Source organism: Amblyomma mixtum, chromosome 7, assembly GCF_055824585.1.
Source record: "Amblyomma mixtum isolate Tamu chromosome 7, ASM5582458v1, whole genome shotgun sequence".
Lineage (NCBI taxonomy): Eukaryota > Metazoa > Arthropoda > Arachnida > Ixodida > Ixodidae > Amblyomma > Amblyomma mixtum.
Genome location: NC_143018.1, coordinates 51,237,213 through 51,254,462, shown reverse-complemented (window position 1 = coordinate 51,254,462; position 17,250 = coordinate 51,237,213). Strand labels below are relative to the sequence as shown.

General features: G+C 48.1%; 1 protein-coding gene across 1 annotated transcript in view; it reads right to left on the bottom strand.

Moving 5' to 3' along the window:
• The window catches only part of LOC149336087 (sodium- and chloride-dependent glycine transporter 2-like), a 37,094-nt gene that overhangs the window by 7,017 nt on the left and 12,827 nt on the right, over positions 1-17,250 (bottom strand). The window contains exons 6-11 of the mRNA XM_089554077.1: positions 14,137-14,271; positions 12,563-12,666; positions 12,022-12,146; positions 10,975-11,087; positions 8,827-8,955; positions 5,861-5,960 (exon numbers count right to left, since the gene is read on the bottom strand). Coding sequence (XP_089410203.1) covers positions 5,861-5,960; positions 8,827-8,955; positions 10,975-11,087; positions 12,022-12,146; positions 12,563-12,666; positions 14,137-14,271 — 706 coding nt within the window. The remainder of the gene's footprint in view (positions 1-5,860; positions 5,961-8,826; positions 8,956-10,974; positions 11,088-12,021; positions 12,147-12,562; positions 12,667-14,136; positions 14,272-17,250) is intronic.

Below are 17,250 nucleotides of genomic sequence, written 5' to 3'. Positions count from 1 at the left end.
GATCCAACGGTTGCCCGTTGGTGTTATTGGTAAGGGACCGTAGAGGTCAATCCCAACGACTTCAAAAGGGGAGAAAGGACAGGGGAGAGGCTGTAGAAGGCCCGCAGGGGCAGACGTGCTCCGTTTACGACGTTGGCAAGAGATGCAAGACGCAATATATTTTCCAACAGCGGTTGAGAGGCCAGGCCAAAAGAAACGGCGCTTGATGCGGTCATAAGTTTTCTGAAAGCCTAAGTGGCCAGCCGGGGGGTCATCATGAAAGGCCTGCAAAACTTCTCGGCGAAGAGAACGGGGTACGACAGGCACCCATGAGTCACCGAAGGGGCTGTAATTGTGCCAAAGAAGGATGTTGTCGACTAGCTTGAAAGAGTTAAGTTGGCGACGTAGGCGGGCATTCGGTGGCCGCGTAGCACCGCTCAGACGGTCGATAAGAGTCCGGCAGTAAGGGTCGGCCCGCTGCGCTGAGGCGAGATCGCCAAGACTGGGAGCTGGCATCAAGTCAATGGGTGCGGCGGTCAAGGTTGAAATAGCCGTCGAAGGGGTAGTTAGGCAGTTTGAGGATGCGGAGGACACGGGTTGCGGATGCGGTGGTTGGGTTTGGGCGAGGGGACAACGAGATAGCGCATCGGCGTCCTGGTGTTTCTTGCCCGATTTATAGGTGACGGTAAAGTCATATTCCTGGAGACGGAGAATCCAGCGGCCGAGGCGGCCGGACAAGTTTTTCTGCGAGGACAACCAGCACAGGGCATGATGGTCAGTGACAACTGTGAACTGGCGGCCGTACAAATAAGGGCGAAATTTCTGAATGGCCCAGACAACAGCGAGGCACTCTTGCTCAGTTATCGTGTAGTTCTGCTCCGCTGCAGTCAGTGTACGACTGGCGTAGGCAATGACTTGCTCGCACGAATAGTGCTGCCGCTGCAGAAGAACTGCACCAATGCCGTGTCCACTGGCGTCCGTGTGTAAAATCGTTGGAGCATTGTCGTCGAAATGTGCCAGTATCGGATCAGATGTGAGAGCCTTCTTTAAGGTAGTAAAAGCGACCTCACAGGTCTCAGACCAAACAAACGGCTGGTCAGCGCAGAGGAGCTTATGCAAAGGGGCCGCAATAGAGGCAAAGTTGCGTATGAAGCGCCGGAAGTATGACGCTAGCCCCAGAAAACTGCGCAGGTCTTTGACGCGCGATGGGCGAGGAAAATGCAAAACTGCAGCCACTTTGTCGGGATCAGGCTTTACACCCTTCTGGCTAACGACGTGACCGAGTACCTTGATAGAAGTGGAAGCAAAGCAACATTTCTTGGTGTTTAACTGTAGGCCGGCCTCAGAAAGTGCGCTTAATACTTCATCGAGACGAACAAGGTGTTCAGAAAAAGTCGAAGAAAAAATGACTATGTCGTCGAGGTAGCATAGGCACGTTTTCCACTTCAGGCCTCGGAGAACGGTGTCGATCATGCGCTCGAACGTGGCCGGAGCATTGCATAGGCCGAACGGCATAACGTTGAATTCGTATAATCCGTCGGGAGTGGCGAAAGCAGTTTTTTCCTTGTCGGCCTCATGCATTGGTATTTGCCAGTATCCGGATCTTAGGTCGAGACTAGAGAAAAATTGTGCACCTTGGAGACAGTCGAGGGCGTCATCAATCCGAGGCAGCGGATAAACATCTTTTCTAGTGATCTTGTTAAGGGCGCGATAGTCAACACAAAAGCGTACTGAGCCATCCTTCTTTTGAACCAGCACAACAGGCGAAGACCAAGGACTCGAAGAAGGGCGTATGATGTGGCGCTTGAGCATGTCGGCTACGTTATCTTGAATAACCTTGCGCTCACTAGAAGACACACGATACGGGCGACGGCGAATGATGCCCGAACCATCTGTGTAGATGCGATGCTTAGCTGCGGTGGTTTGGCTCAAGGTTGTTGCCTGGATATCGAAGGAAGCGGCATGCTTGGTCAAGACGGCAAGCAATTCATCTTTTTGAGTCGGTGTGAGACCGGGGCTGATAGCAGCTGAAATAGATGCAGAGGCAGAGGCAGGGGTCGAAGGAGCGAAGCTTGATGGGGCAGAGGAAAGAACGGCCACAGGTTGAGTGGTATCCACAGAAGCGAGGGCTGTGCCTTGACGCAGAAGAATGGGTTCCGGCGTAGTGTTGAAGGCAGTCAGTAGTGAAGACCCATTGGTGAAGCGGAGCAGGGACGCGACGAGAAAGATGCCCCTTGACAGAAGACGGGGGCTAGGTGTGACGAAAACGTCCCCAGCGTTGACGTGGGCAGAAGCAACAGAGAGGACATCTTCGCAGCCGGGGTAAAGTACATGATCAGCGGTGGTAACCAGATGATGAGAAGGCAGGACAGAAACGGCTGAAAGGTCGGATTCAGAAGCCTGTAGAGTAGGGGGACAGCAGGTAATTACAGCTTGCGCAGAGTGGAGGAAGTCCCAGCCGAGGATGAGGGGATAAGCACAGGAGGGAAGCACAGCAAATACTATGTAGTGCAGGATGCCGTCGATAGTGACTCGTGCCGTACACAATCCGGAAGGACGCATTGATTCATCATTGGCAGCACGGAGAGAAGGACCACTGTAAGGGGTGCGCACCTTGCGAAGACGAGAACATAAATCAGAACTAATTACAGAAATGGCGGCGCCCGTATCGATCAATGCTTCTACTAAAGTGCCTTCAATGTCAACGGTTAACATGTTCGATGGCTGTGCAGGAGGAATTGAGAGGGCGGCGTGCGGTGCAGTTTTACCTCCGGAAACTGCACAATTTAGTTTTCCGTGTGGCCAGTTGTCTGGGAGGATGGTGGACGTAGAGGCGACGACGAGCGGCGGAAAGGCGATGGGGAGCGGCGGCGCGACGGCCTGTCGGTCGAGGAGCGGTCCGGAGAGGTGGAGGGATAGGAGGGACGATAATTGGTATGGTCAGCAAACGGTGGGCGGTAAGCGTACGACGAGTGCGGAGCGTCTTGGGAGAAGTCCCCGTACGATGGGCGACGAGGAGGACTGGAGGCAAACGCCGGACGGTAAGCAGGTGACGAGTACGTAGCTCCGTTGCGAAAGTCTGGGTACCACTCGCGCTCGTCGCGTTGACGCCGACGGCACACACGGGCAACATGCCCGCGAATTCCGCAGTAGTGACACACCGGCCGACGTGCAGGCGGACTCCAAACAGGACACATAGCGGGGCTCGGGGACACAGAGACCGGAGTTTGCTGGACGGGCTGTGGATGCGACGGGTAAACAGCAGCAGGAGGCGTCGCAGCAACCTGGGCATAGGTAGGCACAAAACGCGGTACAGGTGGTTCCGCAGCCAAGGGGCGAGTGACCGAAGCGAGCTCGTCTTTGATGAGATCACGCAAAGGCGAGGACGACGGGGCTGGAGGCGGGTGGGAATCAACTGGCGGTAAGGTGGAGCCGTGCAGTTCCTCCCGGATAATGGAGCGAATGAGAGAGCGTAAGTCCACGTCGGGTGAAAGTGGGGTGTCCCAGGTGTCTTTTAACCGAAGCGACTGAAGGTCGTCAAGACGATGGCAAGTTGTTCGGATGTCTTGGACTGACGTTGGATTCTGAGCAGCAAGCGTGTTGAAGGCAAATGACCCAAGCCCTTTCAGAAGATGACGTACCCGATCGTTCTCTGACATAGCGCTGTTGACACGTCGACACAGGGCAAGCACGTCTTCAATGTAGGATGTGTAGGACTCACCGGGTAGCTGAACGCGCGTATCTAGCTTTTTTTTGTAGACAGCGGGGCTTGCACCAGATGTGCCAAAGATTTGTCGTATCTGTGCCGAGAAGTGAGCCCAGTCCGGGATGGGATCTTTGTGGTTGACGAACCAAGTCTTGGCCACGGCAGTGAGGTAGAACGACACGTTTACAAGTTTCATCGCTGAGTCCCAACGATTATAGGCACTGACCTGGTTATATTGGTCGAGCCAGTCCTCGACATCGTCCCCACGAAGACCAGCAAAAATGGGAGGCTCGCGCTGGAGTGTGGTGATGGTCCAAGTGGGGTGTCCGGATGATTGGGAAGAACCGGGTTGGCTCATCATTGCTGGCTCCAGACGGTTGGAATCGAGAGGAAGAAGAACGGGGGGCCCACCGGGAGTACGAGTGGTGTTGTCACTGACGGTATCCATCGGTGCGGATGGTACGAGCAGGTGGCGACCGGAACGTAGCTGCAGTCTGGCGGCGGAGAGGACGCAGGGATCGAGAGCACACTCCACCACTTGTGAGACAGGAGACAGAGCGCAGGATGGAGCGAGCTTTAATGGCACCCGCAAGTATGGCGACCAACCCTTCGAAGAAGAAGATGATCGATGATGATGGATATGTACAGATGAAGACGAAGGTCGCATGTTGTGCTTTGAGCGATGATGATGGATATGTACAGATGAAGACGAAGGTCGCATGTTGTGCTTACAGTATAAAGAAAGAAAACATCTATCGCCCACATAGTTTTGACCAAGAAAAGTTAAACATCATAGGTACAAATGAACCTTCGGAGGCTCAACCGGGGGACCTTAATTTACATTCTTAATGAAGCTGAAGCCGCCAGGCATCATAACACGACAGAGCTTCTCCATTCGGCCTGTTTTTTCGTCAGTAACGAGGAATACTGTTCGAAAAATTGAGGTTTCATAAGAGTAAAGACCGCAACGGACTGTGAGCTTCCAAGCTTGATCGTATGGGCGTCATTGCAAGAGAGCACGACTTTAGCCTCCACCGTATCATAGTCCTTCAAAGCATTGTAGGACTATGACCGTATCAATATATGCCAGTCGTTAAACCTGAAAATGGTCGCATATGTCGCCGATTTGCAAACATATTAAACGGCTTGGAGAAATAGTGACGAAAGCTATTAGCGACGTGTCTACAGCCTGATTGTAGAACGAGCTTTGTTTCTTTCTCACTGGTCCAAACAGGAAAGTTTGAAGCTTGTTTCGCTTTAGTAAGGAGGAGCTATATTTTAAAGAAATTAAATAAAGCGTCCAAACTCATGCCACTTAAATATAACTGGCTTAAAAGTCTAGGTCCGTATTACAGTATTGAACCAAAACTTATAAGTGGGTCCACCACAGGAGGGCACATTGGCGGCCTTCGAATCACCGCCATTGACGGTGTTGGACAGCACATATATCAGTAATGCTATCTACAAAAAAATTTCTTAGACTTTATGCATTGCTTTACTATTTGTTTTTTTAGTTTGCTATACACAACCATTAATAGAATACCTTCAGTCTTAAACGTTTTGTAACTGTCGTGGGAAATTTGCTAACACTGTCTGCAACTTTCTGCATGGGACGTTCGCTCTTATTTTATAGCTCATTTAATTTCTATGTTTGCCATTCCTTTCTCGCAGGATCTAATTATTCCAGTGTTTATCTACTGGGCGTATTTCTCGCAGGCTTACCTGTGGCACTTATCTTCCAATTTTCCCGGTGGAACAAATGCAAAGTTTTGCAAAACTACTCTACCAGTTAATGACACGGCGCGTTAATGAATGGCGCGAGTTAATGACATCTTAGTTGAAATAGAGAGGAAGCAATGGGCTCGGGCAGGGCATGTATTGCGAAGGCAAGATAACCGCTGATCCTTAAGGGTAACGGAGTGGATTCCAAGAGAAAGCAAACGTAGCAGGAGACGGCAGAAAGTTAAGTGGGCGGATGGGATTAAGAAGTTTGCGGGGATACAGTGGCGGCAACTGACAAAGGACAAGGTTAATTGGAGAGACATGGGAGAGGCCTTTGCCCTGCAGTGGGTGTAGTCAGGCTGATGATGATGATGACTTTACCACTAACGTGGCTAAAAAGCGTCTCAGTTACCGCGAGCTGAGCGCAGGTGTGGATATTGCAGCCAGTCGTACCGTAGCCGACAGCCATGTAAACAGTCTCGAAGACTGCGATCCAGCGAAGCAGCTTTCCTCCCACCTCGGTGTCAATGGCGTTCAGGAGGTACAGGCCTCCCTGCATATTCCGGAAAGGCGTCAGGCGGCTGGCTCGCGAGAACTTTACACTGTTCGGAAACAAAATCTTCTTCTGACGTATTTGAAGCGCTATTAATACGAGAGCATTTTATGGCTCTGTCGCGTCGACGAAGAGTATCCGCAAAACGTGTCCGCAAAATATATCCGCACGATTATGAGTGAAATGAGTGAAGGTGTGTCTGTAATAGTGTGTGATAAAATGCTGTTGCGGGAAAAATTTGGTCGATTAGGTGTAATTGGTATTTGGTCAATGAGGTGTAATTAATTAATTAAACGCAATAATACACTTAGATGTCAAAATAGCCATGGACACCGATATAGTACATGGATATCCAAACACGCACGGACGTCGATGTAGTGTGTAGACGTTTTGTTTTCGCATTGGTGTAATGCGCGTCGTCGCAGTGATGTCAATTTTTTTTTCCTCTTATTTTAAGCTGTCCTGACAAAGCGCATAATTCAATACACTTATCGGTTTCAACTTGTTTCTCTAGGGCTTACTTTGAGGCAGAGTTTGTATTCAACCGTCCGCTAAGTATTGGAGCTACCCCTGTAGAGACACTATTCGTACATAGTACTAGGCACTTATGGAACAAACGCCAGTAGTGCTGGCCTCTCCATCCTGAGCAACCCAGCGGCGCTTCGGTTCGTCGTCATTTGTGAGGGAATCAGACCCGCACAGTGTGTTAGCCTCCAGCAGGCAGGGGCCTCAATGCCACCACTTTCGCAAAGTACCAACGCCGCGCCTCCTTTACACTTGCAGAAAGCATAATGCAGTGCACAAGTACACAGGAGTAGAGGCGCCCGTATAATCAAGCCACAGGCGGATTTAAAGGGGCTGCGAAACACTGCTTGTGGGGATACCAGCTATACTTCAGGTGGATTCTTTATGTCACACAGATGCAGACCTAAAAAGAATTACAGGAATCGATGCACAGGAACGGGAGTTATTCAGTGAAGAAATTTCAAAATACAAGCAAACAAAACGCTGCCCTCAACTCGATTTTGGCGGGGCTTCCCACTCCTATTTCGCTCTCCCAGTGACGGCACCTGGCGCAACAGATCACAACAGCCAGCCAGAGCACGTCGCGGAAGTTTGCACTCCATGGTTGCCTGCTCTCTGTAACTCGTTCTTGCTGAGTCTGGCAGCGTCGTTTCCATGCCAGAGCCCCTGGTGGTGTATTTTTATTTTACTTGCTTTGCAGGGCTTCTATCTAAGACGAACAAGTTGTTTTTGTTGACCTAATATAAAACACCAACAGGTGACAAAATGTCTCTCTATTTAACAATTTGCAGAATATTTACTGTTTGTCCAATAATCAAGCTCGCGCCAAGTGATGTCATATCCGCTGCTGAAACCCGCCACTGTATGGAGACACCATCAGAGCCATGAATTTGTTTTTGGCAGGGCATTAAAATATTAAAAAACGGAATGTACGTGGTATTACCGATGCTAATAGCACCATTGTAACTCCCTGTATGCGATCAACAGGCAAAACAGTCAACTAAGATTGTGTTTCTGGGCCCCTTTAAGGGGGGAAGAGTGCGGACCGGCCACCGTGCTCAACGAAACCGGTGGAATCTTATGTCCTAGTCTCTCATTAGATTTAAAGCAAACTGCACTCCACTTATGTCCTAGTGTCTCATTACAGTTAAAGCAAAGTGCACACGATACAGCTAGATTGTTTATAAGCATATTCAGTTGTTTGGTAGAAGCGTCCTTGCGAATTGACTGCCTCATTCCAAGCCGCCATCATCACAACGTCAAGTCCAACCCAGGAATTGACGTTGCCAATAAGGTTCCCTAATCACATTTTCCTTCCGTCTGCGTGCGTTCCGTTGTAACCTACGGTCTTTCCATTTGATACCCACTCTTTCAACCTACAAGAACTATCGTTTAAAATTTCTCCGCATTAAATTTTCCGTTGAAATTTATTTTCTCTCGAGCCATGCAGCTTGTATATCGGTACATGCATAGCGATGCCGATTATGGGTCAAATGTTTTTTTGTTTTTTTTTTTAAAGCGAAAAGCTTCACTACGAGGGTCAGAGCCGAGCTTCGTGTGAGCCGGTGCACATATTTGCCAGTTCTGCGCATGCGCGAAACCGAGTGATGTCACACGCTGGGAAGGGTGCCGCAGCCGTCGCAACCGACTCCTTTGCCTGACCATGCGCCGCCGCAGCGCGCTACTGCGCATGTGCCCGCCGCTACCGCTGCGCGCGCTACTCCTCCTCGCCACAGTTTCACCTTTCGGTACAGCCGCGCGCTACTGGGCTATAAATGCTCTTGTCAGAGAATAGGCGCTCGCACTCGCCAAGGAAGGAGAAGCACCCACAGAAGCACGTGGCTGTAGAAAATCTACCGATCCAGAAGTGCTAGCTTGGGAGTTGGCCGAAAAGCAGCGAAGAAATGAAAAGCGCAAAGCTAAACGTATGGCCGAAACACCAGAAAACCGGGCGGAACGCCTCTCAAACCAAGCGTAACTGAAGCTTTTCGCTTATATATCCAGGCTTAACCAGAGCTCAGCCAGTGCCAAATTTTTTAGGTATGAAGTCTGTGTGGAAATTGTATAGCTTTGTAGCCGTACGGCTGCGCTTAGTTGGATTCCAATGAGTAATTACTTTCCTACTATAATGGCAATTATAATTTCAGCCACGCTGCATGGATTAGTATAATTTCAGCAGCCGGGAGCGTGAAGCGCATGCTCGGTTGTCGTGAGGAGACGCACACCTGTCACAGCGCAAGCGCAGACGGCATTCGGCTTCTTTCTTTGGCACGCGCCTGCACTGCTACGTCTCTGCGATGCTAAAAGATCTGCATAATTCTGATGTACACAGTATGCGTACCTGTGTTGTGAGCGGAATGCCAAGACCGAACCCAAAGAGACAGGCCGCGGCTGCAAACATGGTACGATGCTCGTGGAGGTAGTCGAACCTGTCCTTGAGCGGAGACAACAGGCTCTCCACGAAGGCGATCTGCAAGCAGAACACGGTCCGATAACCCATAGACACTGCATGTCCAAGCAACGACGTGCAGTGCATGTCCGAGCAACAAAATGGTGACTTTGCTTTGAGAACACCCCCGCAAGGCTCATATCCTTGTGAGCCACTGCAATGTCTCCCTGTCTTGTCAGTGAAGTCTACTACACTAATGATGTACAGGGGGGTTCTTGTTTAGAAATCCTCACACCGCAGGGCTTACATTTGAGGATTTTATTCCGGCAGTTACACCATCTTTGAAGCTTGAAGAGCCCTAAGGAAATTTCAGAAGGCTTTTAATCTCTTTGCTTAGATGTCGAACTTCGGGCGCCCGGTAGCAGCCCAACAACAAAGCTCAAAAGCAAGCACTGTGGGCTGAAGACTTTTTGCGAAGGGTTTTGACCTGAAGGTGTACTATTTCTTGGGCCACGGCTACACCCAACGGTACTGGACAAAAGCAGTTTTGAACTGGACAGAGTTTATGAGCGCACTTTTTTATTTATTGCAATATTTCATTATACCAATCAATGTATCCCGAGGTCTCTCATTGGAAGACTTGATACTTTTGGCATTAACGTTCTTGCTATTGTCAAAAGTATTCCCCATTGGTTTTCTGTGCCAGGCTTAAGTGCTCAATGCGAGTGATGGAAAATCTATAAAAGAAAGGTTTTGCTACTTATCGGAAGACTGGGTCATTACCTTCAATAATTCTATACCAGTACCTTAAAGTTTTCCAATATTAAAAATTATTTTCCGAGAATGTTGGACATGACCGAGCGTAACTATATTTTCGAAACTGTGAAAACCAGTACGATTAATGCTTGTAGGGGCCTACATGCCTCTCAATAAATAAGAGACTGATAGTAATAGTTAACTAGTTAACTGTTCAGTAATATCTGACCAGCTGCTAGTTAGCATGTCTTAGCTATATTCTGATATGCTACACAAAAGACAATGATATTTCAAACAAGCCCTACAACTGCTGTTACAACTAAAGCTACGCATTAAAAATCGCAGATTATCTGAGCTGAAACATCTCGTATACATATGCTGATGTTTCAGAAGTGCTGCTGCTTCTGATTGCTGTGACTAGCTGTTCTGGTGAAGCGCAACCTGCAAAAATATCCGGGTTGTCCCCTCGTCACCCGGTTTAGAAACCAGGCTTTTCTTGATCCAATTAAGTTAGTCACTGAATAATATATTCGGGCAAGCTTCTGCATTCGAAATTCATGAAAAAAAAAACAAATAATTTGTTCCAAGATTGCTAGCCTGTGCCCATCAATAAATTGAAAGTCGAAATTGACTCGAATTTTTCTCCATAATGAGAAAAGTATTTCTTACAGAGGCAGCTCTCTCTGTCCGAACCAGGGTTTCGAAAAAATGATTAGTATTGCCCCGAACTTTCTCAACTTAATGCTTCAGTTCTTTTACACACATGCAGCATTAATTCCTCCTATAATATGTGCGCTTCTACCCTAACCTGGTCAGCTGTTCTAACCTATCACGAGCCCACCTCATACGGTTTGTCGCTTTTGCTCTTTATGGCTTACCTCTAAGCAATGGCTTTTACAGCGTGGCAATAAAGCTCTCTCTTTCTCTCTCTCTGTCTCTCTCAGTACTTCACGCTGGACTTTTTTTATATACGTTACTTTGTTACGTATTAGATTAACGCAACATAACTGTGATCCAAACATATACAAGTGCAGATACCAAATGCCTATTTGAACTTCTTTCTCTCGCTCTCGGTACTTCGTGAAGGACTATTTTTATGTATATATACGTATCATAAATGTGATCCAAGCATAAGCAAGTGCAGATATCAAATGCCTAGTTGTACCTCTCTCTTTCTCTCTCTCTCAGTTTTCATGATCGACACATTTTGTTATATATACGTTATTTTGTTGCGTATTAGATTAACGTAATGTAATTGTGATCCAAACATGAAAGTAGCAACTGCTTAGTTGAACCACTTTGACTGCTTGGCGGAAGTTAATGAAGGCAGATGGCAGCACTCGCCTGCGATCCCAGCGCCAGGAAGAAGAGCATGGTGAAGAAGGCGGCCGCCCACAAGTTGGGGAAACTGAGCGCGGACACCGCCTGAGGGTAGGTGATGAAGGCCAGGCCAAACCCTGCGGTTGGTGTACGAGACCTTAGTCGCATTGTCCTCTGTGCCAGCCAGGGCTAGTATTTAGTCGTTGTCTGCCCTCGAGATTCTAAAGCTCTCCGGCAGTGAAAAATAAACATTCGATCGCTAATTTATTTATGCAGTACTATAGACAAGCCAGCTTGTTACATTTCGGCCACGTAAGAGCCTCTAAATTTTATCTCACGTGTTCATTTCTTGGACATCACAAGGCTGAACAGCTAGAACAAGGACCTCGCGGATTTTTTTTCTTTTCTAGTCGTGTGATTCAGTTCATCTTGGTTCATGTGTGAGGGAAGGGGAGAAGCAAAAGGGGGAGCGGGAATTGCACAGCTGCCACCCTCGTTTCTACTCTAAAGAAAGAAAAATCGTATTTTTCTTATAAAGAGTGATCTAAAATGTCACACTATTGGACTTTGTGGCGTGAAAATTTAGACATGGTAGCAATATAACTATAAAGACCTTCGCTAAAAATTCACATGGACACCTGATTCCACATTTGTTGTCAGTGAAATAGGATTAGCAGCAGATGATGTCTTTCCGGGAAGTGATCTCTCTTCCATTACGGTTACGACACTTCGCTCCGGCCAGTCAGGATGGTCCCGTCTGGTGAGGTTCCTCACCCCAGCCAATGGAAATGATCCGTTCTGGTGACATCGCTTCCCTCCAGCCAATGAGATGACCCCGGCCTAACGACGTGATTCTTCTCCAGCCAATCGACCAATTTTATAACCGGTGACATATTTTGGCCCTATAGGTCTTGCAGTGCTTTCGCCTTACTACGTAACAAAGAAGCGGTACTAGTAGAGTCGTTGCCTTTAGCCGAAGCACGGCGTTGACAATAACGTTTGCTTTTTGCCAGCACACCGGCAATGTATTGGCCTCGCTCTCCCTTCGAAAGACTCTGAGGAGCGGCGCACCTGAGCTGACGACGTCCGGCACGGCGAGGTGCAACTCGTAGGCCATGTTGCCCAGAACCGAGAAGACCACGATTCCACCCACGAAGCTGATCGCAAGGTCGGCGAAGGCGATGATGTACACATCTCTGCGACACGCGGCGTAGGATTTGAGACGTCCTTCCTCTCAGTTTAGTTATACATGCAAGACCAATGCGCAGTCTGTCCCGAAAAGTCTCCAAAATATTTTTCCCTTACAGGGATTATACACGATTGCTCCGAATTTCACAACAGTGAATCAAATATGCCCCGGTACCCTCCGCCCGACGGACTGGCTGAGTGCCTATGGCCTGCCGACTACGAGTTCACGGAGCTGCAATCTGCCCGCAGTGTTTGAGATTCGCTTGAGGCGTTACGTAAGAGACTCTGGGTTTAGAGACGACGGTCCATGATTAATATATCAAGTGGTTGTAACGATTCCGCAGCCTCAAACTCTGGCGTGCCTGAAGGTCTTTATGCAATGTACAGCGTAAAGATATATTATCGCAGTTCAATTTCGGCTCACTTGTACAGGTCGTTCCCGAACTCATTGTAGCTTCCCATCGTGATGATCATGCCCTGAGCAACTCCCAGGGAGAAGAAGACCTGCTCCGCAGCCCTTTGCCAGACCTGCGGCGTAAATTAAGGTCGAGGAGTCGTAAATAGTGTCGCTTCGACAACAAAACAACCACAAAAATGTAAACCTACGTATATTGAAAGCTGTCTCATGCAAAAGTGAATCTTCTTCTGTGCAAGACCGTGTGACAGTAAGAAAAATACTTATCATGGCTACATGCTATGTCACTGCGCCATATATCACTAAACCTTCTGCCCCAACTTTTGTCTGGCACTCGAGCGTCTAACATGCGCTTCGAATTCCTTTTGCGCAGGTCTCCTCAGGCGTCTCCAGCGAACAGGTAGGTACTTTGTGGCGTATTGGCGCGACTGTGATGACCTCATAGGAGCGCGATATTCAGCTCTGAGGTTCATTTTAGCTCAGGAAACAAGCTCCTTTCTGGAACCCATTAAAACGTCACATTAGTTTTCTGCTTAACGCAGGCGTCCAATGACTCAGAAATGCAAGAAATAGGGATCAAACTTAACGTTATATTAGATTTTGTATACGAACTCTCTTGGGCATCGATTTGCTTAGAACCACCTTCACTAAAGTCAAACTACTATTTTAGAAGAGGCTATGTGCCCCTGCAATACACCTAGCTTCACAATCGCATTGACCGAAGTGGACAGGTGCAGAGCTTCCGAACCCCGCCCCAAGCAAGCTGATAGAATTCAGTGCGAAGACAAAGGTGGAGTTCAAAGACGCGCATAAATAATCGCGAAATACAAGGTTGTTGACAAAGGAGAATTTACACATATAAAGGCTTAGTTACTGTGACAAGTGAAACGATATGCAAAGCCTCATTACGTATTTAATAAATGCGCTCGCTATTTGCATTTTCAGGATTAGTGGCCTCTAATTCACCCTACCATTCGCTTTTATTTGCTCAAGAATATTTTGTCTTGTTTTTGCATTTATTTGAATGGTTACTTCGGCCATTAGTGTCGTTGTTCCTTTTTATGCTGGGCCTAGGGAGATTGTCAGCATACGGCTTCATTGCCCAATACCCACCGCTCAATCCGGAAGGAGGTGAATAAGCTAAAAACTATAATAGAGAATCAATTTCCGCCAGGGTTTCTATGCTTGCTTTGTATAACTAAATTTGTTTAGCGTCCCCGGCGAGCAGCCTTATCGCATACTGTTTACTACATGAGATTCGGTCAGGTTCCTCTGTAATGGTAATGCCATTCACCTGTTAGCACGGCATAACCAAGAGCGATAAGCGATCTAAACATTTGCTTGCCCCTGTCGAGCAACCAAGTTTGTTTCTATTTAGGGCACAAGCTCACGTAATAAAACAATTGCGTACTGCACCAGCCTGCTTGCCTGCGCACTGAAACAGCGCCAGCGCCTTTCGTGACTACCTTGTGAACATACTTTCGACGCCAAAAAAGAATATACGATTCAAGAAACTCCCCGGAAATGGTGAGTAAAATGATGTTCCAGTAGCTATCCGTGCGAACGTCCACGCAGTAACTCACGGAGTAGTCGAGTATCTTCTTCCAGTCGGGCACAAGGTAGTAGGCGAGCCCCATTTCAGCACCCGCGAGGGTTACTCCACGGGTTACCAGAACACCCAGTATGAGAAAGGGCACCAAGGCTGTGCAGAACACAACCTGCGTGCAAGCACCAGTGGAACCTGTCCTTCCTTCTCGGTCTTTGTTCCTCGTCACAGCGCTGGTGAAGTTGTGGAACCTGTTGTATGTCATAATTTCTACTCCATGCTGAACGCACGAGCGAGATCGTCCAGTGGCTTGCGCACTGTACTGCACTGAACTTCTGTTTTGAAGGCGACCCCTCCAAATGCCATTTAGACTACCGACGCGAAAAGTACTGTTTTGAAGCTGTTCGTGGACAATGTATTAGTGTCCATGGAAGGGGGGCATCGCATTGGAAGCCGCCCTTTGATAACTTTATTCAAACTGTCTAGACAACAGATGACTTTTTGACAATATATATTCAACTGATGTAAGTAACTACAACTAACCATGTCACGTTGACATTGGTGCGTTAGGCACCGAGTTTCAGCTACACCACAAGCCCCGAAATACCCATACAACACCACTGTGAATTAATGCGCACAGCAAAAGGGACACTCACGGGAACAGAGAAGGAAACTACACAAGCGCAGACTGGCACCTGAAATTTATTCCCCTATGTAGGGGGAATTTACACATAATAAAGAAAACAAAAGAGACTAAAAAAAGCACCAGAAGTTTTTCCAGGAATTTTACTTGCTCATCAAACGAATAAATTTAAAATGGCCGACACAAACCTTGTTTTTTAGCAACGAAAAACGTTCCCGTATCCTCTCCGAAGGATCTGTCACGATCGCGGAACAGGAGCTTGGAACCAGAGAACACAGCTTCACATTTACACGCGCGACAGCACTGTTGTACATGCGGGTCTAATTTCCTCTGGGTATTTTGCAAAGCGAAGGTCCTTACTGCCATCGTGTCAGTTCAGTTTTAGAGGTAACGAAAGCGTTTTTTTTTTTAAAGCTAAACGAACAACGTTTTATCAGCCAGTCTGATTTCATTATGTGGTTACGTGAGATTCCCGCATCAACATGTTTCTTATCTTTCCTTTTGACTGGGGCTTTAAGTATGCACTATTTCTGTTGTGTTGTTGTTCTGTGGAAATTCTATGTGCACAGTAGAATGAACTTTAGTTGCTAGGCTGCGCTTGTGTGGTGCTTTTGCGTTTAGCGCTGTATTTCACCATGGATGTTTACCATCTTGCCCGCCTAGCATTTCTGTTGCACCGATACCGCTACCGTATTAAGGCAGAGGCGAAAATGCTACAACAGCCGTGTCGTATAGGTTGGCGTAACGCAAATTTATTGAGCTCCCCCTACACCATGGTCGTGGTCCAAGATAGACTTGAGCCAATGGCTGCTCTTTTTCCGCGACCTAATGGTGCTCAAGGAAATGCTTCTACATGAGATAGATTCTGTGAAAGGATAAGTAGTCACTAATAAGCATCCTGAATTCACTGCTGCACTCAACTGAACTATTCGACACTAAGGACTACTCCATCAGATTTATCTTAATGAAAATTGATATGCCATGGCTTTTTCTTGATATGTTGATGTGCCGCGCAGCGAAAGATGAATTCGATACAGATAACATTTGTTTCTAAGTGTTTCTGCCCCTCGATACAAAATAGTGCCGTCAACACTAAAAGTTACGGGATACTTGAGTTCTATCCCACTATAATTAGTACTGGTAAGTAGTACTAAAGTCTGAAAGGTATGTCCGGTGAAGGCCTTCAAGAAATAACACACAACATACGCGTACATATAAAACGCCGCTTTCACCTAGTCATTACGTCACTTCCGGTTTAGATAACGTCTCTTCTGGTGGGATGTCGTGATTTCCAGTTTAGCTTCCGGTCGCACATTGTCCCACTGCCGGTTCGGTTGCCATCACTTCGGGTCTGATGTCGTAACTGATGACTGTAACGACCGTTTTAAATGACTGGTGGTGTAGCCTGGCACCAGGGATTTACGAGTAAAAACTGCGCGAAATGCACCGCAGTTTGCACGCGAAAAGGACTGCTGGAGATGGCGGAGCCCGTGATTCACTTTTTTTTACTAAGTAGGAGACGAAACCAAGCGGAATAAACAATAATGTATGCCGCTCTTCTCAACTCGTTCACTGTAGTGGAAGCTACGTGCGCGAGGCGACGGTTTTGAGTACTACCTGGTTGGTTGGCTCGAGAAGGCATGAAAACAGCATACCTGTGGATGCCGATATGTGCGAAGTGCACGCGCCTCTCAGTTATGTGATACGCCCTCATTTACGCACAGCTGGCGGGAGTGTGAACTTAAAAGGCGAGGCGTTTGGCAAGAGTAAAGTTTTCACTGTTTCACTTAGCCGGGATGTTGCTAACGACACAGCAGTCACGATTGCACTGGCTCAACTGTGTACCCGCTGTTGTAACCGTACTTCGGACCACGTGGGCCCGATCAAGCCGCTACCGTGAACATTCATCGAGGCCTGCTGTTGTGACCGTAATTCGGACCACGTGGGCCCGATCAAGCCGCTATCGTGAACATTCATCGAGGCCTGCTGTTGTAGCCGTACTTCGGACCACGTGGCCCGATCAAACAGCTACCGTGAACAATCACCAAGGTCGACAATGGCCCTCGACATTCTTGCTACACTAATCCGCTGAGGCTCGGAGGGGCATTCCAAACATCCCACTTCCCATGGTCGTCGCGGGGTTGTCGACCTTGGTGATTGTTCACGGTAGCTGTTTGATCGGGCCACGTGGTCCGAAGTACGGCTACAACAGCAGGCCTCGATGAATGTTCACGATAGCGGCTTGATCGGGCCCACGTGGTCCGAATTACGGTCACAACAGCAGGCCTCGATGAATGTTCACGGTAGCGGCTTGATCGGGCCCACGTGGTCCGAAGTACGGTTACATCCCACTTCCCATGGTCGTCGCGGGGTTGTCGACCTTGGTGATTGTTCACGGTAGCTGTTTGATCGGGCCACGTGGTCCGAAGTACGGCTACAACAGCAGGCCTCGATGAATGTTCACGATAGCGGCTTGATCGGGCCCACGTGGTCCGAATTACGGTCACA